Genomic DNA, 21,874 nt, shown 5'->3' on the forward strand with positions numbered 1-21,874 from the left:
GATTCCTGATTATAAACGACTTCACCGCAAATTCTTTCGTTTAATTTGACGTGTCATACCTCCTATAATGTAAATAACCTCTGGCTAAATATGTTTCGTTCAAAAGTGCGATTTCATACTCTAAAAGTGATAATGTTAACTTCGTTAGTATGGGTAATGATTGGTGTAGTGTCTCTCACAGTAACTTCCGATTGTGTGATTGGAAACGGCTGGGGTTGTACAGGAGGTAAAGGTCCTAAAGAAGATGAACAAATAAAGCAGGAATTGAACAATGTTAATAAAGGTAGAGGCGCTGTATATGAACATTTTCATGACACAAATAAAAGAGAGCTTACTTATGATAAAAATACATTGAAAAGATGGAGACCAGCACCTGTAGTACCAGAGGTTCCTAATCGGCCTGGAGAAATGGGGAAAGCTGTTCAAGTACCGCCAGAGAAACAAAAATTGATGAAAGAAAAATTTAAACTTAATCAGTTCAATCTGATCGCCAGTGATATGATTTCTTTGAATCGTTCGCTTGCCGATATAAGACAAGATGGGTAAGTGTTAAAAATAAATGTTTAATTCTTCGACTTTTTCTGTAGAAATCACAATAATTTCTCTAAAATATTAACATATTTATAGAAACATATATTAATTTTAATTTCGTTATTCAAATTAAGAAAATTATATTTATACCGTTATATTTGCTTCATAATGCATGTAACTTATATTGAACACTTTCGAAATCTCTCTTATTTTGGTTAATTTTCTAACCGAATTAATAAGCTTCATATTTGAGTTAACGAGACCATACTTTGATTTTTGAAAGGTCAGAGCCCTTACGACTTTTTTTTACATTATCTTCTTTGTTTCTACATAAATCTAAAATTTTATTTTTAACAAAGATGAATCAGTTGTTCGGTATAACTTTTAAACAATAAGGTAGTTCACTATAACTTCATTCTCTTTAAAATAAGTTCTGTTGGCTCCCGCATCATCCGAAATTGTTAAAATTGAAGACAAACTTGCTGTAAGCTACATTGAACGTAGAAGAAGTTATTGTTAGTGAAAGAAGACTGTCTGAGAAAGGGAAGTTTTTAAAAAAAGAAAAAAAATTGTTCCTTGCCGACAGAGAAGGATCACTTATTGATATTTGTAAATCTGAATAGATGAGGAATCAAAATTCGGACAAAAGTATTTGTGTATTTGTTAACTCTAACTTTACGGTAATTAATAGTTAACGTTTTTTAAATAGATATTACTGAAGCTAAGAAAGGAAAGTAGTGCATGGTAGGATGTGTAAGCCACAAGCGGTACCGTAGAAAGTAGGAATTAAACACTTTCACAATAGGCTCCACCAATCAAGATGAACATAAATTGCATTTGCATATACAATTTTTTCAAGCATTACTTATTTAGGATGATCCAAGAAAAATTCCCTGCCCTTACAAATTGTAATGCTTTCGTCTATGGTTAGATGAGCGAAATTCGTTTATTAAACGTTACCCATTTCAAGACCGAGTCTGAAAAGTAGTTAATAAGCAAATTTTTAATTATTTTCTGTTGAGATTCGGCTATGTCATTAAACATAAATTATTGCTCCTGTTTATTTGCTTTTAAGCTTCAAGTAAGTTTTATAAAAATGTTCAATTAATGAAATTGATTGGTTATCAGGTATTGTTCGTAAGTTCTTGTTTACGAAAATGAATGTTTAATTTGAGTGAGACTTGTAATGGTTTGACATGTGAGAGAACCAATTGAAGTTAGTATAATAAAACTATTTTTTGGATAAAATGCCTATAGAAATGTCACATTTGCATTAGGACAAAAACGTGCGGGTACCCTTTTCTCCTTTTTTTTATTTTTGCAAAAAAAAATAAAAGATTCGATATGATAATTAATCATCATAAATAAAAAGGTGTTAAGTTTACTATTTAAAATAATTATAATTTATGATATTTATTATTGCGAAAAAAAGTAATTTCGCCAAATACTGGTAGATTTGAGTTAATTTTTGACTTATTTTTTTATTAACGCATTTTCTCTTGCACTTCCAAGGGCGTTTGGTTTATAATTCCGGTTTGTTCCTAATTGACTATAGATGATTCATTACCAACTACGTTTATTAATATTTTTTTTGTGGCATGTGTATATTATGGGTTTCGTCATTCAAAAATTGTATGAAATTTATTCTTTTGTTTTTACTTTATTTACTTTCATGGTGCAAAAAAAAAAAAATTCTAATTAACCAATTGAGTCTCATTACCTGAGTGTCACTCTAATTCCTATATTGCAATTCTTTTCCTCGACTCCTATTAGTCGCAAGAGGAGTCTGATTAGTGAAATTGTGTTTTTAAGTTGTATGTTTACGAAAAAATGGTGACTGAACAAAAATCTCAAAAAAAAAAATGCAGAAAGCTGGAAGTTTATATCTTGAATTAGTAGCTCTCTTATTTAGCGATCAAAATTTCTCGTCACTTTATAAAACCGATTTTTTTTTGGCTTTTTGGGAGTAAACAATAGCTCCACAAGTACTCGTAAACTTTATATAAGTACTTTGTACTTATGTCACCTACAACTTTTCTTTGTAGCATTATTTGAGAAAAAATTGATTCAAAAAAATTCTTGGAGGGAGGTGTGGAATAGGCTTCTTTCTCCTGTACAATAAAGGGAGGGTAAATGTGTTGCTGCCATTTTGACTTTAAATGGCGTGTCCAAAAGTGTGAATTCAGAAAGGGTTTTCAAAGTAACTCCATTTATTGTCCTTAAACATCATTATAAATTTAGTGAGAACAGAGCCTCTTGCGGGTAATGTTCTCTCTCTGTAGAAATCATTACCTATCACTGAACTGTAAAGGCTCCTTAGGTAGTGAAAGTACAAGGACACCTATGTGAATCCTCGAATCGGGACTTCTCCTTGTGCAGTATTTCCACTTCTGTGATAGTACGGTCTAATTCATTAAAACTAATCCGTCCCAAATTCTAAATTAATTTTACTACGACAAAATGTTATGTACTTCAATTAATTTACCGAAAGTAGTTAATGTATAGGAAGAGGAAAGTTAAACTCGATATGGTCGAGTGCTAAATTTGTTATTTCTAATTCATACCTTTCTTGTGTTGGAGAGCGTGTAACTTTACCTACATTATGCGCACTTGTTTCGTCATTCATTTTATTTTAGATTTATTTCAAATTATTTTTAAAAAAGATAAATTTTCTATCGAAAGATAAATTTTCAAATTATAGTTGACATTTTTTAAATGAATGTTTTGGCTTTATGAAAGAAAAATTTGTACATTAAGTATTTCTCTTAGCGAGGTATACCTCAGCGATTCTTTTGTTAAAGTTTCCAGCAAAACGTTTTTAGCATATGTTCTGTTACGCTCTTTAACCGAGTCCTTCTCGTTATTCTGTACTTTCCCTGAGAGTAAGGTGTTTTTTGGTATTGCACCAGGTCTCTGCTGCGTATAGGGTAGTGGATGCAACTTCTTATTTATATAAACTGACATCCTTACTCTAAAACCACGAGCATTCCCTGTTTTTACCTTCTTTTCTCTGCTGAGCTCAAATCCCCACTCTTCTGAGAAAATCAAGCATTTAAAACTTGCTGCACAGACTTAAAGGCCAGAAATCAATTACCAAGTTTGAAGAAGGGGGGGAAACACTGAACCATCAATTATTTATTGGTACTTACTGTAGTCATGTCTTGTAGTTACGTCTCGTAGGCTATATCGAATTCGTCTTGACGCAGTCAAGGTTTTAGAGAGAGTAATTGTTTATAAAATCTAAATTTAAATAATTATTATTTATTGAAATTTTGAAATTGAAAAGTTTATTTACAATTTAAAAACAGTTGTACAAATATAAATACAAAAGGAGGTTTCAGGCTGCAGTGCCTATATACTCTTCACAACTTTAATATTTACATTGGTTAATCTGTCTTAATACTAAGGCAAAGAAAAACTTGAAAAAAACTTTACTATATACAGTTAATTAAAGCAAGATTCGCTTAAACCTTTTATGCTTATATTTTTTATAAGTGAGTGAACTTAAGTTGTAATCAACAATGTAAGGACTATGTACACAGTTACAAATTTTTCCGTGGCCCCATAGATAAATGTAGACACGCTGGCAACATCAAGTGCTACATGTAGTCTGTGGGTGTCCATCGGGGATATGACCCAACTAGCCTTAATCATTTGTTTTGGACTCTTTGTAACTTCCCGTAGTTGGTGCAACAAGTGTTGGACCACACAAGAGCCGGATATAAGAGTACTGGACGGATATAAAGATAGTAAATTAGTTTTTTATTAAAAAATTCTAAATTAGAGTTGCGGTTTAACAGAGGAAAGAGACTGCACATAATTCCTACCGCTTTATCGCACACTGAGTTTGTGTTTTGTGAAAGTTAATTTGGAGTCTCAACAAACCCTAGGTGTTTAACTTCCTTACTCCACAGAAGGGAATTACACCATTAATTTGAACAAAAACTATTCACTACCGGCCTACGGCGTGTAAACAAAATTAAGATTAGAATCAGTATACAAATTGTTTTCTTAAGTGGTGATTAAAAGAGTGTATCTGTGCGTTCCACTATCTACGGAACTCCGTTAGATCATCCTTCCCTTTCTTTTTCTGTCTTACATTACTGTATGGGCGGTCAAGGCTCGCAGTTATGGTAATGATAGCTTGTCTAAGAAAAGACACGAAAATCTTTGAAAAAGCCAGATGAATAAACAACCAGCGATCTAGGAAATTTTAACGGATAATAAATGTTGGAATATAAAAAAATAAAATCACATTATCAAATATACAGGGATTAAAAACCTCATATTTAATAGTTCTTCAAAGTATAAATAAAAACTAAATTCGTGAATAATTATAAACATGACTCAGTCGCCATGACTTATTGACTATTCACTTATATTTTAAATTATTATTTTTCTAGAGAATTTAGTACTTTCTAGTTATTTACTAAAAAAATCTTCAGTAAATAATGGTTCCAAAAAAAAGCATTTGTGGTTAGAATTACCAAGCACCTTTTTTTAACCTTTTATTTTAGAAGGTCTTTCGAAATATATACTAGTTCCCAGTTCTTCCTTGACCAGTTTGTTATTTTTATTAACTTTAATATTTTATTTTTTTTATTTTTTCTGTTGCTTATGAATGGCAAGATTATTGCAACTCGTGCCGTAACTTTCGAAATAAAGATCTAAGCCGAAATACTATATTCTTTTGCATATTTTATTTTAGTAACCATCTTAAGCGTACAAACATCATGTACGAGGGTCGTTTGAAAAGTCCGTGCAAAGTCAGAGAGATAGCACTACTGGCGCGTATCGAGGTTATGTTTAGTTAGTAGCATCTCTTGGAAGAACACACACCAAGTTTCAGCCAGATCGGTCTATTTCTTTGTGTTTGGCATTCGTTTGAATCGAGGAAGTCGAGTGATTTTCAAAAAATGGACGAAAAAGAATTTCGTGTGTTGATTAAACACTACTTTATGAAAGGCAAAACGCCTCAGGAGACTAAAGAGAAGCTTGATAAACATTATGGTGACTCTGCACCTTCGATTAGAACAGTTTATAAGTGGTTTCAAAATTTTCGGAGTGGCCATATGGGCACAAGTGACGCTGAACGTTCTGGACGCCCTGTTGAGGTTACTACTCCAGAAATCATTGATAAAATCCATGATATGGTGATGGATGACAGAAGAGTGAAGGTGCGTGAGATTGCTAGTGCTGTGGGCATCTCGAATGAACGGGTACATAATATTTTGCATCAACATTTGGACATGACAAAGCTATCCGCAAGATGGGTGCCGCGATTGCTCACGCTTGACCAAAAACGAAATCGTGTGAAGTGTTGCAAGGACGGTTTGCAGCTGTTCCAGAAGAATCCGCAGGACTTTAAGCGTCTGTTCGTCACTGTGGATGAAACATGGATACATCACTACACTCCTGAGACCAAAGAACAATCTAAACAATAGGTTACCAAGGGGGAATCTGCGCCAAAAAAGGCGAAGACCGTTCCTTCGCCCGGAAAGATTATGGCGACTGTCTTTTGGGATTCGCAAGGAATAATCCTCATCGACTATCTGGAAAAGGGTAAAACTATTACAGGTGCATATTATTCATCGTATCCCGATCCAACGCCTTCGTCCTCCATGCAGTCGCTCCAAGTCTGATTAAGTCCTGCTCCACATTTCTCAACCATCTAGTTCTTTTATGACTTTTCTTGTCATCAGTCCCTCTGGTAATCACTCTATATGCACAAGCCAGCTAATTCTTCTCGATTTGACAAACCTAACTATATTCTCATGCCCCCGTGAGTTCATCAAGTTCTCTATTCTTCCTATCAAGCCATGTGCCTGAGTATCTTCATTTCAAAGACCCTTAGGGCCAACTGGTCTGAAACTTTCAGGGTCCATGTTTCGGCTCCATAGCACACTATTGGTCTAATCAGCGAAGTTTCTTTAAACATCGCTTAAATATCACTCTTACGTTGGCTTTATTTCTCACATTTTATTATCCTGCATATTCCACATTCTACCTCTGCGCAGTAAGAGTGTGTAAACATTTGCTTAAAAAAAAAAAAAAAACATTTATTTTTAAAACATCCCCAACAACTTTTTAAAAATAAAGATGGATCTACGTTAAGCGTAGAAAGGATTAAAAAGTATTACTGCTCTCTGCATCACCGAATGTTGCCTAACTTTCATGCACCGTTCTAAGTGCTCATTGACCAGAAAGAATTCTTCCTCGACTAATTTTTTTTTTTTTAATGGTATAACTAAGACGTTATACCTAAATATTAGTTATCTTTTATTAAAAAATAATTTGAATGATCAATTATTGGGGCTTATTTGCGTGAATAAAAATATGTTAAATCCAAATAAGGTTGTGGTGGACTGTCTTTTGTCCTGACTTCTTAGTGACGTAAACAAAGGACAGAAGACCTTCCTTAGATATAGTAGTGTTGAAAAAAATCAATTGTTAATAAGCATAAGCCCTGACTGAAGATGACCTAGTCCATAGGTCTTAAGCTTGGCAAAAAACTAAATCAAAGTATGACTGAATTTGGTAATATTCTTCTTTCTTTTTGAATTCCATAAATTTCATATACTTACTACTTCTGAGCTGTCCATGTTTGAAAATTTCTTCCACAGAAAATTTGTTTTAATTAGTCCTTAATTGCTTTTCTAAAGCGCCATTTTTGGACAACGTTCGCTTCCACCCTCTTTATATCATAAGAGAAGAATAATACGAGACCCTCAAAGCTAGGAAGGTTGTGGTGCCAATTTAGGCCTTGGATTTTTATTACATCTAATTTATACAAAATGTATGTTATAGTGGAGTTGGCACTAATATGTTACATTTTAAACAAAATATAATTATTGTAGGTTAAACGTGAATAAAATAACATAATATTAAAAGAACATGAATTGATGGAAGTAAAGATTCGGGTCAGAATACAGTGAGGGAGAAGAGACAATAGTAATTTCTGACTGAGAATACAATAAGTGAAATAAGAAAAACAAACATAAATTCTTAATAGAGAGGAAAAAATAAATAAAATAAAGTAAAATAAAAATACAATAAACTAAGATAAAAATACAATAAACTAAGATAAAAATACAATAAAATAAAATAAATAAATGAGTAAAAATCAGAAATACATAATTATAAAAACAGAAAAATCATTTCTTCTAATTAAAGGGAAGAGAAGGTAGTAAATAAAGAAAAAGTGGATAGAGAGTACAATGTGTCAAATAAGAAGTAATACACAAAATTGTAATAAAAAAAATCATTGCTACCAAATTAAAATACTAATCTGTCATTAAAAATAATTAGTGGTTCTCTAAAAAAAATAATAAAGAGTTACTCATCTAATAGAAAACTACACAACTTCATAGCTTTTAAGAATAAGCATTTACAGTTAAGTACGTTTGCTAATCGCCTCCGTCCACGTCATCTTATTTGAGAGACTTGGACATCTGGCGTTGAAAAAAATTAGCATTGCTATGCTTTCTTTTTCTGTTATAATAACGAATTTTTGCTAAAATTTAAAGTTTCAGGGAAATAATTGAGTTATTGTTATCATGTGTAATAAAACTATAGTGTGAAAGTAAACACCAGATAATTTTCCCATTTACTATTGATGTTAATGTTAAAAGCTTCAAAACTGCGGTATTTCTTCGGAATGTTGCATTTTGGCACGTTAGTTTCTTTCTAAATTATTGACGGCTAATTTTACTTTTATTCTAGATAAAAACTTTTTTATTTTTTAACTATACTTCCTTGTCACATACATTACTCCTACGATATTCTCTTGAGGGGGATTTATATTTATTTATTTTTTGTTTAATTTTTATAAACAAGGTCAAATGCTACGCTTTTTTTTACGTTTTTTTTTACCAGAATTATGATTTTTAGAAACCACTATATTTCCTTACGATTTTATAAAGATGCTTTAGTGATTCAATAATCTTCCCCCGTTTGACGTGGCTATGATGACATTTACACAACCTTGTTACTTTCCCTTTTGACTGACTCTTCTTCCAAGATGTAAGAATTTAAATGATAAAATGAATGTTATAAAAATTCTTTTGTAAACAATTCCTATGTATTTTTACTTTCAGTTACCATTTATAAATCTACTTATTTAGACTCTACCTTATTTCGAAATAGATTTTTTATTTTTCGAATTGAAGAAGATTTGTTATCGCTCTGCGATAAGATCCTGTAATGATTGGACTTTATATTATTATTGTATCCTTGTATTCAATTTTCATTAGGATTTAGTAGAATAATCTCTTGAAGGATTATCAGTAATTACTAGTTCTTTATTCTATTTTATAGATTTCAGTTACAACTTGAGAATGGTATGGAAGACTTGTTGCCGAAAGTCTTGTTTGAAAAAACTTTTTAAATTAATAAGAAATAATATTCAGACCAACAGTTTCATTTCTATCTTCTAATCTGATCGTAAAGGGAGTACACCTGAGCCACCATCATATCAAGGTGCCGTCCGTCCACTACAAAACAACCCTCAATGCCATCAAATTCCTAGTGCAAAATTTTCTGATCAGTCATCGTTGACATTTCTAATAAAACAAATGTTCTTTTGGGATCGGCCGACACATAAAGAGTAAACTTTGTATCTTGGAATACGAAAGTAGATTGTAGAGGGATAAGACGCTCAATCGGCTTGTTCTCACTTACGGATCAAAAGTCTGGGTAATAACGAAAGCCGATGAAAAACTTTTATTAAGCTTAGAAAGAAAGATTCTTCGCCGAATATATGGGACCAACTAGGTCCTGGAGAAGGCGACCTAATGCGGAGCTGATACACCTATTCCAGGCCCCGGACATCATTAAAGTGATAAAATTAAGTAGGTTGCGTTGAGCAGGCCATATAATTAGAATTGCGGGCAGTGAAATGCCCAGAAAGGTAATGGAGTAAAAATTTGCAGCGCTCAAGAAGAGTTGGACGCCTTAGGTTACGATGGGTTGATAGTGTTAGCGAGGACTCCAAGAACATGCTGAACACCCGCAATTGGAAAGCTGCCGCATTAAATAGAGAGGACTGGTGGAAGCGTATCGAGGAGGCCTAGGCCCACCGATGTGCTATAGTGCCGAGCAAGAAGAGGAATAATTGAGGGGTTTAATGATTCATTGGGATTTAGAAGAAATATTTAATTGATCTCACTTATATTGCTCCTGCTAATAAAAGAGAAAGTGTTACGAACCAGGGAATTTTTATAAATTAATTGAGCCATAATGGAAATAAATATTTTTTGTCCTCCTGAGGAACAAAAGCTATACCCATTATACATACCTGGAAACACTTAACCGTATTGACTTCCAACACAGGATATAATGTTAAATTCAGGATCAGATTTAAACCAAGTCTTTTTAAATTTGTCACTCATTGGATGCATTAGGGGATGAAAGCACTTTGAGAGGAATATCGAAGAAGACAGAGAGAGACCTTGGAACATCTCAACTCAGCTGATAGCGTTCATTACTGATAGCTATCACGATAAACGACAGAGAGAGGTGTATCTCATGGTTGTAAACATGTCTGTCAAAAAAGAGGATAATTCTTGAGGAAACTGATATTCTAGAGCAAATAAATCGATATTTAATCAATTGAGAAAATTGATTAAATAGATTAAAGCCTTAATTTTGCATTTTGCCCATACATAATTTTAATTTTCATTTTCCATTTTAGAGATCCTAGAATCAGAGTTTGGCACAAAATATGATAAGGATAATAAATTTGTTAATGTTGACATTAAAGACTTAGTGGCCTCTAAAATCTTAAAGGATACTGATTCTATTTTTCGGCGTCGAAAAAGGCTTTACTGATACTGCTTGCCCAATTATTTACCATCTTTAAAGCAGTATGCCTTTTAAAAGTCTGCAAAGAATAACGATTCACTATACCGGTTACCATAGAAAAGTTGGTTTCGATTACTTTGTTCAAAACAGTGGTAATAAACTTTACCACGAACCTTAGGTAGGTGAAAAAGTGCAGATTTCATTGAAATTCAGCAGTTGAGCGCTTCGAAACCTCTTCTTAATAGATTACCAGTTTTTAAAAGCTTTAAAGCTCAAAAGTTATGAAACCAGAAAACTTAGAAATTTCTTACCCTTTTTTCATTTCCAAGGTTTTTATGTTGTAGTCTGGAGAAACTATAGCTAATCTGTGCCCTTGGGATTGGCCTTGATGTCATTTGTTTTTTATATTTATTATTTATTTAGGTATTTTTGTTTTGAGTACCATAAATTCTCAGGATATCCTTAAAGCAAAAAAAAAAAAAAAAAAAAAAACACAACTGAATATATGTTTGATTCGTTGTGTCCGCACTAATTTGGTTCTGAACAGTCACATTATCTTTTCCTATCGGCAGAACAATGAACTACAAAGATATTTTTCTGTATAATAAGAAATTTTTCACCACTTGATCTATAAATACTTTAACATATTTGAAAATTTGTTTTTAGTAATTTACATATGTATGCGTTCCATGCAACAGTAATGCATAATGCACGATGCGCATAATGAATAGTTGACCAAGTGTGATCTGGAACACACATAATCTTTTTCTTATTCCATTTTTATTTTCTTGCTTATTTTTAACACTTGATTTATTACACATTCCCAGTTAAAAATGTTATTTTATAAATTGCTAACAGTCAACTCCAAACAATAATAACACCACTATTCAATATTCCGAACGTATTGCAATACTCTTGCTGCAACATATTGCCTTGGATTCGTTTGTTTTGTCCCACAGAATTTACCAACTTTCTTATCTTTTTTAAACTTAACGTTAATCTTTCGCTTTTATGGGAAAATATTCTCTTTTAACTGTTTTATAAATTAAAATCCTGTTAACAATAATTTTGAATGTTTTAATTTCTTTATTTTGTTTTATTTTTACAGGTGTAAAGAAAAGACTTATCCTCGCCTATTACCGACTACAAGTATTGTTATAGTATTTCACAACGAAGCGTGGTCGACATTGTTAAGAACCGTTTGGAGTGTTATAAATAGATCTCCTAGACCATTATTAAAAGAGATAATACTAGTGGATGATGCAAGTGAAAGAGGTAAATTATTTGTAATCAATTTTATTCAATAATTTTATTGTTTATGAATGTATTAAGTTTTATTAATTAAATGTAATTGTAAGAATGTATAGCAACTTTTTTTCTACAAGTCCTATCTATTATTACATAATAATATACAGTATTTAGGAAATACAGAGTTATATTTTATGTTAAGAGTAAAGCTTTTTTTGACATTTCTAAAACTAAGCTTAGTGCAGTCCACGAAGTGAGAGGAGCTAGCTGCAATCTTGGTTTACTCGTGGTTTTATTTCTTGTGATTACTTTAGGAAACTAAAGAGGTTGAATCAGCCTTACAGGCACTACTGGTAAACTTATCTTGCCCATTTCTTAATAGAAAAATGAGTGAACACAAGTTCCACTAAATTTTTGCTAGGCAAGATATTGTATCTGTTGTCAAACACGTGTAACTTTCATCCCAGTTTGTGAGAATCTTGTTCGTGGAGTAGAAGAAGCTAAGGAAGCATTAATGACTGTTACAGTTGTCCTTGCGCCATATTTGATGTTTTTCATATTTTATCCCTTATGGACTTCCATGTTTTCACTTACTGTTAGGATATACTTGATGCATTCAACTATTTTTACAAAGAGATAAAGATATTATGTGAGATGCGAACATATATTAAAGTGAGAGAAAAAATATATTAAATAATTTTAAAATAACCATTTCTGGAAAAATGTTGAGAATCTGAATTGGAAATATTATTTATATACAATTTATTTACTTTTTTTGTCAAAAATGAGGTGTGGTGGTACTAACTTATTCAATATGGCCTATATTACCTGGCCACACCCTTTATAAATTGTAGTAATTTTATTTTCTTTCTTTTACAACCGTAATGTGATAAATAAATTTGTTAACCACATCTTTTGGAAATAACATTCATAGAAGTCTATTTAAACATTTATAATTTTGTAATCACAGTGTTATTTATAAAAAATTTCACCCACGATTAAAACCTACACACTTACGATTGTACATGTGATTGTATTTTATTCTGCCTCCTTTATAATTTGAAGTTGTTAATTAATTCCCATACTCCTTCTTTTGAGTGTTTAGCCTTGATTAATATTATTAACAAAAGAAAGTAAAAAGTAGAGCAAAAGTTGTGGGAAAATCTGACAGTCGCCATTCCTTTATTCTTTCCAATTTCCTTTGCTTTCGAAAACTTGCTCGTAAAGTGATAAAATAAATTGTTTTTGGTTATGACTTTAACAGTTAGTTACTAATGAATATCAGTAATTATATTTATCTATTTTAATATTAATTGTATAGTTAATTGGTAAAATATTTGTCATGAATTTGTCAAGATAATATCATAGTTTAATGTTGGACTACATTTTTTTTATTCTTAATTAATATTGTACTGTTTTTTTTTTAAACATTGATATCCTTTTATGTGCCGATTCATTCCAAAATTTTCTATTATACTAATCTCTATCGCTTTTCTATTACATCCTCAGCACTTCGCCCTCATTTCTTTTGCTTAATTAGTATTGTAAAAATTATGGACCATCTCTCATCCCTCATTTCCTTATCTAGTCAGTAGTTCTAGTTAGTTCTGTTGTCTAAGGGGTGTTCTTCAGAAACTTAGAGATGTCCAGCTTAGGCATACATTTATCAACTTCGCTGATTCATACAGAAATACTCTAGTTGTAAACAGTGCGAATTCTCTCTTTGGTTTTAAAGCTTATTATTTTTTCTAACTCCAAGTAATTGAACTTATAATACAAATGAGGTTTTTTTTCTCTCTCTCTCTTTCTTGTTAGTATAACTTACTAAGTCCATTTCGGTAGATCCATAAGGTTTTGGAAAGCTAGGTTCCCGGATATTTAAATGTCGGAGCATAGATGATTCAGAATTTATACACATACTTTTAACTTTAAATTACTGTTTGATTAAGATTTTTTTTTAATATATTAGCCGATGATTAGAGGCAAAAACTTTAGCATATTGATGGTACAAATGTTTTAAAACACACCGGCATCGTTCGCTGTACAGTACAACCTCGATTAACCGGGCTGACCTCCCCGGAAAACTGAAATCCCGGTTAAACCGAATACATACACAGTATTACATAGTACATTTGTACCAATGAATGTACATATGTATATAAGTATGTATGTATAATACGGGTGTATACGTTTACGTTTAGTACCAGTTTTCTTAACGGATTCCATTGCGTAAGTAAATAAAAATTCGACCGAAAGGGCAAACAAAAGATGTTTTCTGATTAACACTGAAGACTAGCTTAAGATTAGGCTGCTCTCTGGGAAGATTAAAATAATGTCGGTTATTTTCCATAAAAATATTACATATAACCGTTAAGTTGAAACACGTAAATCCCATGGTCTTTTGTAAGACCGTGGTAAATCACAAGAAATTCAGTACTAATTGCACCATATTTTGGGTTTTTAAATACATACATAATGACCCTTCAAGAAAATCAGGTCTAAAAGAGTTGCTGCCTCGCCTACAATTTGTTACAACGGAAGACAAAACATTTTCCTGTCGCCACCGAAAATTACCCTTTGGTTTCGGCGCCGATCCAGGTGTGTTCTTATGAAGACTCAACATGATCCCGGTTAATCTGAATCCAGGTTAACCGAGGGACGGTTAATCGAGGTTCTACTGTGATTAGTTGTGCCTGAGGAAGTTTCATGTTGTTTCATTATGTTTCATTTTCATTTGTAAACTTTCGTGCTACCCCTTTTTGAACATAGAGGTTCTTCATTTCCTTCATTGCTCCCCATATCTCCATTTATTTCTTCCCCTTCTTGTAGAAGTACACAGAAATATTGTTTTCACTTTCAATTATTCTTTCCTTATCTCTATTGATATACCCATTTTTTATTTTGTTGTGACAGAATATGGTTTTTCAATTTTTTTGATTCTTTTGTAATTTCTATTATAATTCTTACTCTATTTAATCTGCTTTGCTTTAAGTTATCTAAATTTAATCTTTTGTTAGTTGTCGAAGCAGAAATGTGTGTATCATTGGAAATTAAGGATGATATAAAATAACGAAGAGGAAATATTTAGATTAAGCGAAAGGTATATGGGGCGTTCAGTTAATTCGAACAGGAGATGAAATGGGATAATTCCTTCTTACATTGAAATGAATAAAGCACTGGAATAGATCAATCAAAAAGTATAATAAGAAATTTTTATCGCAGTAATTTTTTAAAAAAAATTATTTCTGATTTCAGAACATTTAGGAAAACAATTAGAGGATTATGTAGCTACACTTCCAGTACCTGTACATGTACTAAGAACTGAAGAAAGATCTGGTCTAATTAGAGCAAGATTACTTGGTGCTAAACATGTCAAAGGTCAAGTTATTACTTTTTTGGATGCTCATTGTGAATGTGCCGAAGGATGGTTGGAGCCATTACTTGCAAGAATTGTACAAAATAGGTAATTAATTATTTAAATTTACTTACCCATGTTTATATAAATATTTATCATATTTATGAGTGTAAAATTTTATGCATTAAATTCGTAATTATAATCTTTTAGAACTTTTTTCCTGAAATGTAAATTTAAGTTCTCATTAAGGCTGTTAAACTAATGAAGTTTACTCACACAGTTAAACAACCACTCGAATGTTTTTTTCATTTCCGATAAAATCATTTATGAATGACCAAGTTCAAGTTTAATTGAAAAATTCGATATTCTCTCTTGTAAAGAGAGAGAGAGTAGTTAATCCTAGAGATGTATGGAGTATTACCGCTGGGTAGCTTCTCTCAGTTAGTGAGTGTTTAGTAGAATCATTTATTGTCATTGTTACTTATACATATTTAGGATTATACTAGCGACTTCTTGGCAATAACAGTCTCAGAATAAAGTGAGTATTTAATGTACACATTGCTTAATTTTTGGTTACCTAGTGTTAAAGAACCTTCCTACCTAGTTGTAAGCTTGGACGAAAATTGTCTACACTAAATTTATCTCTTCTTTCTACGGACTTTCCAAAATTAAATCGGATGTTTGGATGTCGGAAAAAATAATTTTAGTTTCTTGTGACTTTTACTTCCTTTTTCTATTGTGTATGAAATAATTACAAGGTCAAATTGGCTTTATTATGAGGTCTGTAAATTAAGTAATGAGACAGATTTTTTTAATTTTTTTTATTCAAAAAGAATTACAATTCTACAGTGTCACCTTCAAAATAACTTCTTTCTGAAGCCACACAGCGCTGGAGACGTTTCTTCCACTCCTCATAGCAGTGCTCGAACTCCGATACTGGAATAGCCTTCAGCTGGTCGGTTACAGCCGTTTGAATGTTTTCGATTGTCCCAAAATGAGTTCCCTTGAGGTGATTTTCCAACTTCGGGAAGAGAAAAAAGTGACAAGGACTCAAGTCAGGCGAATAAGGAGGCTGAGGAGCCACAGGAATGTTTTTACTGCCCAAAAACTCCAAAAAAGAAAGGTTTTCTGGAACCATTTTTGCGCAGATTTTTGCTCATCCCCAATTCATTGGTCAAAATTTGATGAACGGTGGTGTGAGTCAAATTTAACTCTTCCCCGATCATTCTGACTGTCAACCGGCGATCTGAACACATAAGATCCCGGATTCTATCGACATTTTCATCGGATACCTTGAAGATGAAGGCCTTCCGCTTCGTGGTTCTTCTTCAATCGACTCTCTTCCTCCTGAAAATGCCTTAAACCACCGAAAAACCTGGGCTCTTGACAAAACACTATCTCCGTAGGCCTGCTGAAGTTTAGCAAGAGTTTCCGTTGCATTGTGCCCAAGTCTGAAACAAAACAGTCGAAAACATTCAAACGGCTGAAGGCTATTCCAGTATTGGAGTTCGAGCACTGCTATGAGGAGTGGAAGAAACGTCTCCAGTGCTGTGTGGCTTCAGAAAGAAGTTATTTTGAAGGTGACAATATGAATTGTAATTCTTTTTGAATACAAAAATTTTAAAAAATCAGTCCCATTACTTAATTTACAGACCTCGTAGATCCTATTCTTCAAATCTTCTTCAATCTTGTTTATTATAATAACCTACATTATAATCACTAAATTATCTAAAATTTGAAAAAAAAAATTATTTCTATCTCTAGGTTACTTTCAAGTTAAAGCCTTTTAACCTATTCCAACCATCATACATTCTTTAATACTACGTATTCACCTCGATAATCTTTACTTTCTTTATTGCCTAGATAAGTATTCTAATTATTCCGAACATTAGAATAGATTATTTTTTAATTTGCACAAAAAATGTTAATAGAAGTTAGTTACATCAGCCGTATATAATAACAGTTGAAAAACAAATTAACTAAATGGATCAAAGAATAAACTTCTCTAGAACCAATTTACCATGAAAATAATTATTATAGAAACTTCCATGTTATATCTAACCCTTATAAAACATTATGGAATAATTGTTTTAATTGTGCTATTATTTCTGCCATCGCTCAGTTAAATATAAGATTATTTATATTTATGACCATTTTACATCATTGTATTGTTTCATCAACATTGTATTGCTATTTTTTTTTTTTTTTCTAGAAAAACAGTCGTCTGCCCAATCATAGATGTACTCTCAGATGAAACATTTGAATATATTACTGCTTCCGATATGACATGGGGTGGTTTTAACTGGAAATTGAATTTCCGATGGTATAGAGTGCCTCAGCGTGAAATGGAAAGGCGTGGTGGTGATCGAACTGCACCTTTAAGGACACCAACAATGGCCGGAGGTCTATTTTCAATAGATAGAGAGTATTTTTATGAATTAGGTGCTTATGACGAAGGAATGGATATTTGGGGTGGTGAAAATTTGGAAATGTCATTCAGGGTTAGTATTGTGTATAATATTTATTTTTACCTTTTTTTTTGGATCGTAATAATAAATGATAATGGTAATAATAATCGTTATATTAGCAAAATGAATAGTATTATTGTAGGGCATTGTTTAATTTAACCTGGATAAATTAATTTTAAAAAAATATTATTTTATTTATTTTTGTTAGTTGAAGTATTTTTAAAATAAAATGAATTCAGAAAACAGAGGATGGAGAATCATAAAAATTATATAATTTAACAATCTTATTGCATTTATACTGATAATTTTTTGAGTTTTCCATTAAAAAATAAATAATCCAGGACAATAGAAAGACGGAACGACCTACCCACGTACCAAACAAACCTTGTAAGATAATAATTATGGATTAAAAACAAAAATAAATTATGGACGCAAAAAAAGTTATAATTATAAAACTTAACAAAGGTAGTGTGAAAAATAAACTAAAAAATATAAAATTAGGTATGGCAGTGCGGTGGTATTCTGGAGATAATTCCTTGTTCCCATGTTGGACACGTCTTCAGGGACAAATCCCCATATACATTTCCTGGAGGTGTCTCTAAGATAGTACTGCATAATGCGGCTAGAGTAGCTGAAGTATGGATGGACGAATGGCGGGATTTCTATTACGCTATGAATCCAGGTACACCACATCCGCTCAGGGCAGCAGGCTTTTTTCAACCGTTATTGCAGCCCTTCAGCAATGATTTTTGTTTTTCTCAAAAATAATATTAAACAGTATCTTAAAAAAATAATAATTGTCTACTAACAAATATGTGTAACATTGGTATCTTTGTTTTTTAATTCATCAAAAAAAAAAATAATAATAATAATACCCATTTATCTTCCTATCATTTTTTTCATTTCCGAGTTCCTCTTCCCGAATAAACTTTTTCTTTTATTTTTAACAATTTTACGAATGTTACACATTGTAAATAATATGTGTAGAACTTGCTACTAATACTTAAAAACTTTGAAAGTAAAAAAAACGTACCTTGAAATTCAAATACTTGTAATTTCTCTTGCATGGAGTTGAACAATCGTCGGAACTCATTCAGCGCTTTGGAATGCTCCAGATATTTATATTTTGTCTTTGTGTGTACTTTTTTTTATTTATTTAAACTAACTATTTTACTAACAATACGATTTAAGTCAGCTACAAACCAGATTCTTTTTAAGCCACATATTTTTGCTTTTTTAACCATTTTGTTTTGTGAAAACTAATTAGAAATTTCCAATTTACACTTTATTTTAGGAAATTCTTGCTTTACTTTTTATTTAGCGTAACATTTTGTTGCATATAATCATTCCGCAAGTTGCCGCCAGGTTCCCATTAATTTTGATTTAAGTTAATTTTCTAAAGTATTTTTTCTTCTGAATTTTCCATCTGTACATCAAAATTCAAATCAAATCAAAATTTGCACCTAAAGATGAATCGTGAAAATAAAACTGTTGCATTCTTACCATTTTGGATGCCAAATTTATGAAGAGATAGCTTTTATAACTTATATAATATCTATGTTATAAAGGAGGTTATCCATGTTATAAGGAGGTTAGGAAGTAGGTCTGGTCATCGTGAAAATGTCTGGGTTTTGCCAGCTCTAACAGACGCGAATAGTTTGTTAAATTTCGTAATAAAAATAGCGCATAGGAAAAGTGAAAGTAAAAGTGCGTCAATTGTGGCGAAAGGAATAGATTATATTCACATAAGTGACTTTAAAATCATTGACATAATTTCTATTTTATTTTGGGAATGAACTACATTTTTTTTTTCTAAATTGAACTCTCAAGATAATGTGATTTGAAATTTTATCTGTAGTAGTTACTCTACTTCAGTATATTGATAATGGATAGATGAAGAATTTTACTGAGAAGAATTTTAAGTGAAAAATAGATTTTATCATGAATACTGACATTGAATGTCTACGTTTTGCTTTAATTTTACACTTTTCCGATTGAATTGCATTAGTGAAACTAATAATTCCTATTTTAATGAGTGATTGAAAACATTTACTGAGTTGTTGTGTGAAACTCTTCTTTAAAATTTCAATTTTATATCGAATGCAGGAAATACATTAAAAAAACAGTTTTACTAGACACATTCCTAAACACTTATATCTCGCTCGTTGGATTGCTTAACAAAATGTTTATACCATCTGCTGACAATCCTAGTTGCCATAGTTCAAAGTTTCGGTAAAAAGTAGTGGGTAAATACAGTCTGTGATTGTTTAGTTTATTTTAATTTATCAACTTACACGTGAATTCTCATCATAGATTTAAAAAACATTTTAAGAGATTTGACAGTTTATTTCTTTAAAAAACACAGTGATAGTATAAGATGAATATTTTTTAAAGTATTACATCAGTTAAATTTTAAGTTCACCAATGATAACCTTTGTTACAATAATAGCCAAAATGACATCATCATCTTACAGAAAATGTTATGTTCTTTTAACTGTGTAATCAAATGTGCCACAACACTTATCTTCTGGCGTTAAAACCATTGGAGCATTAAAAAATTATAAAAAGTGGATTCTTTCTCGAATACAAGTGAAGATGAATGCACAGTTTTTATGAACTAGAAATTTTATTGCAATCTCCTTTCTTATGGCCAGTTCCTGTTATTATATCATTTTATATGTAAGGCTACACCAAAAAAAAAAAAATAATAGTGAAAAACCATTTCCATCTATTTCAAACCTTGCAAATAAATTCAGTCATAAATTGAATTGAATTTATTTTATTTAATTTTCATATAATATAGGTGAGGAAAAAAGTTTATATTAAAGGATTTTAAGCATTATATTTCTTTAATTAAAATAATGAATATTTTTTGGCTTGCCCTTCTAGTAAATGAAATGTAATAAATGCTCTAGACAATGAATCCTGTACTGAATTCTCAGCTTGTTTAATCTGAATAACCGTTGACGTCGGGAACCTCCTTAATTTAAGTATAATGAATGTTTATATGATTAACCATTTTTTCGAAATTCCCAAAACTGTTCCGATTTTTTCCACTGATGTTACTAATACAATTAGTACAAAGCTTTCAGTCGTTCTGATTTTCTCTTTTTATGCTCTTAGTAATTTGCATAATTATATTGAAATTCATTTTCACTAATATCTAAAGTTATAAACTAATCAAGTAACCCTGAGATGATTTACTAATTGTGATATCAGTTTGTATGTGGTGCACATTGTGAGTTACATTTGTCTTTTATAAAATTTGTTGGACAGAGTTTTTTTTTTTTATTAAAGAAGGTTTCAGCCCCCCTCCCCAAAAAAGGGAAGAGATTATCTAAATTGTTGCTCTGGATTTCCACTTGGTGATCCTTGATTCCATTCTGTCTGGCTGCCTTTAGATTTTCTCTTCCTAGGAGCCTCTTACAGTTCACTATTCGGTGATGGACACAGTGTTCTCTGCATTGAGAGACCATTATCCAGATGCTGGTTTTGCTCTGAAAAAGGCTCTGGGCGTTTCAGATGTAGTAGCGCGTTTCAAAACGATTTAAATAAACATTTGGAAGTGCATTAGATACAGTAATTGTTTGATATAGTACTGTCGGCGAAAGTAACATTTTAATTTATCTCACATTTGTTTTTTATCTCATTCATTTAGATGTTAGTTTCTGTATTTTACTCACTCAAAAAGTATTATTATTTTGGGGCTAATTGAGCGAATGAAGTGTATGATTGAATGTTATGTTATCTAGTATGAGTTGTTTTAAGTAGTGTTGTTATCGATGTGCTAATCAATTAGATATGGATGTGTGGCGGTATACTGGAGATAGCTACTTGCTCACACGTTGGCCACGTGTTCCGGAAATCTACTCCTTACACGTTCCCTGGAGGAACATCAAGAATTGTGAATCACAACAATGCCAGGCTTGCTGAAGTCTGGCTAGATGAATGGAGACAATTCTACTATTCCATTAATCCAGGTCAGAGATCCAACATGAGCTGAAGAACTTTAAAAAAAAAAAATCCCTTACCTCTTTAAGTGTTGCTTAATTTTCTTCATCCCAACCTTGATCCTTTTAGCAGCAATCTTTCCTCTATTAAGTTTTTTCTGTTGTTATTTCGTTTATTTGAATGCTTTTTTTTTGGTTTGTTATTATTATCACAAGTAAATCACATGAAACCTTCACTGTTTGTATTGATGAAAATCCGCACTTGAGCACATTAGTTTATTTATTTGATTTCGTCTGCCAGCAACCCTGATAAAAATCTTCTTTTTTTCTGTAAACCAATTATACCATAATTAAATTACTAATTAGGTTGTAATTGAAAAGTTCAAGTAAGTTAACTATTTAAATTGTGTACATTACATTAAAGATAAAATTTTTAGTAAAAATTCAGACTTTTAAGAAATTGACTGACTGACATTACATTCACAAAACTATACGACTATATGATCAAAAGACCGTTCGAG

At 31.7% G+C, this 21,874-nt stretch overlaps 1 protein-coding gene and 2 long non-coding RNA genes across 8 annotated transcripts in view; 1 reads left to right on the forward strand and 2 right to left on the reverse strand.

Moving 5' to 3' along the window:
• Nucleotides 1-21,874, forward strand: part of LOC141457719 (polypeptide N-acetylgalactosaminyltransferase 5-like) — a 32,605-nt gene that overhangs the window by 396 nt on the left and 10,335 nt on the right. For 2 of the 3 annotated variants that reach the window (XM_074134942.1, XM_074134943.1), the window contains exons 2-6: nucleotides 2-542; nucleotides 11,441-11,607; nucleotides 14,836-15,043; nucleotides 17,148-17,436; nucleotides 17,905-18,085. In XM_074134942.1, coding sequence (XP_073991043.1) covers nucleotides 91-542; nucleotides 11,441-11,607; nucleotides 14,836-15,043; nucleotides 17,148-17,436; nucleotides 17,905-18,085 — 1,297 coding nt within the window. In that variant the 5' untranslated portion in view covers nucleotides 2-90. Of the gene's footprint in view, nucleotide 1; nucleotides 543-11,440; nucleotides 11,608-14,835; nucleotides 15,044-17,147; nucleotides 17,437-17,904; nucleotides 18,086-21,202; nucleotides 21,384-21,874 lie in introns of all 3 variants that reach the window. The other variant, XM_074134944.1, reaches the window with a different exon arrangement.
• On the reverse strand, nucleotides 11,399-12,672 carry LOC141457736 (uncharacterized). Of its 2 annotated transcripts, none has more exons than XR_012460506.1 (2): nucleotides 12,351-12,672; nucleotides 11,399-12,200 (listed from the first exon to the last, which is right to left on the reverse strand). It is a non-coding gene; the product is annotated as an uncharacterized lncRNA (long non-coding RNA). The 2 variants fall into 2 exon arrangements; XR_012460507.1 differs by having other exon boundaries at nucleotides 12,290-12,672.
• LOC141457734 (uncharacterized) lies at nucleotides 17,908-21,204 on the reverse strand. 3 transcript variants are annotated; one of them, XR_012460503.1, is made up of 3 exons: nucleotides 18,907-21,204; nucleotides 18,437-18,829; nucleotides 17,908-18,137 (listed from the first exon to the last, which is right to left on the reverse strand). It is a non-coding gene; the product is annotated as an uncharacterized lncRNA (long non-coding RNA). The 3 variants fall into 3 exon arrangements; XR_012460502.1 differs by having other exon boundaries at nucleotides 18,437-21,204; XR_012460504.1 differs by having other exon boundaries at nucleotides 17,908-18,160; nucleotides 18,437-21,204.

Source organism: Rhodnius prolixus, unplaced genomic scaffold (genome assembly GCF_049639745.1).
Source record: "Rhodnius prolixus isolate KJV_2025 unplaced genomic scaffold, Rpr scaffold_5, whole genome shotgun sequence".
Classification (NCBI taxonomy): Eukaryota; Metazoa; Arthropoda; class Insecta; order Hemiptera; family Reduviidae; genus Rhodnius; species Rhodnius prolixus.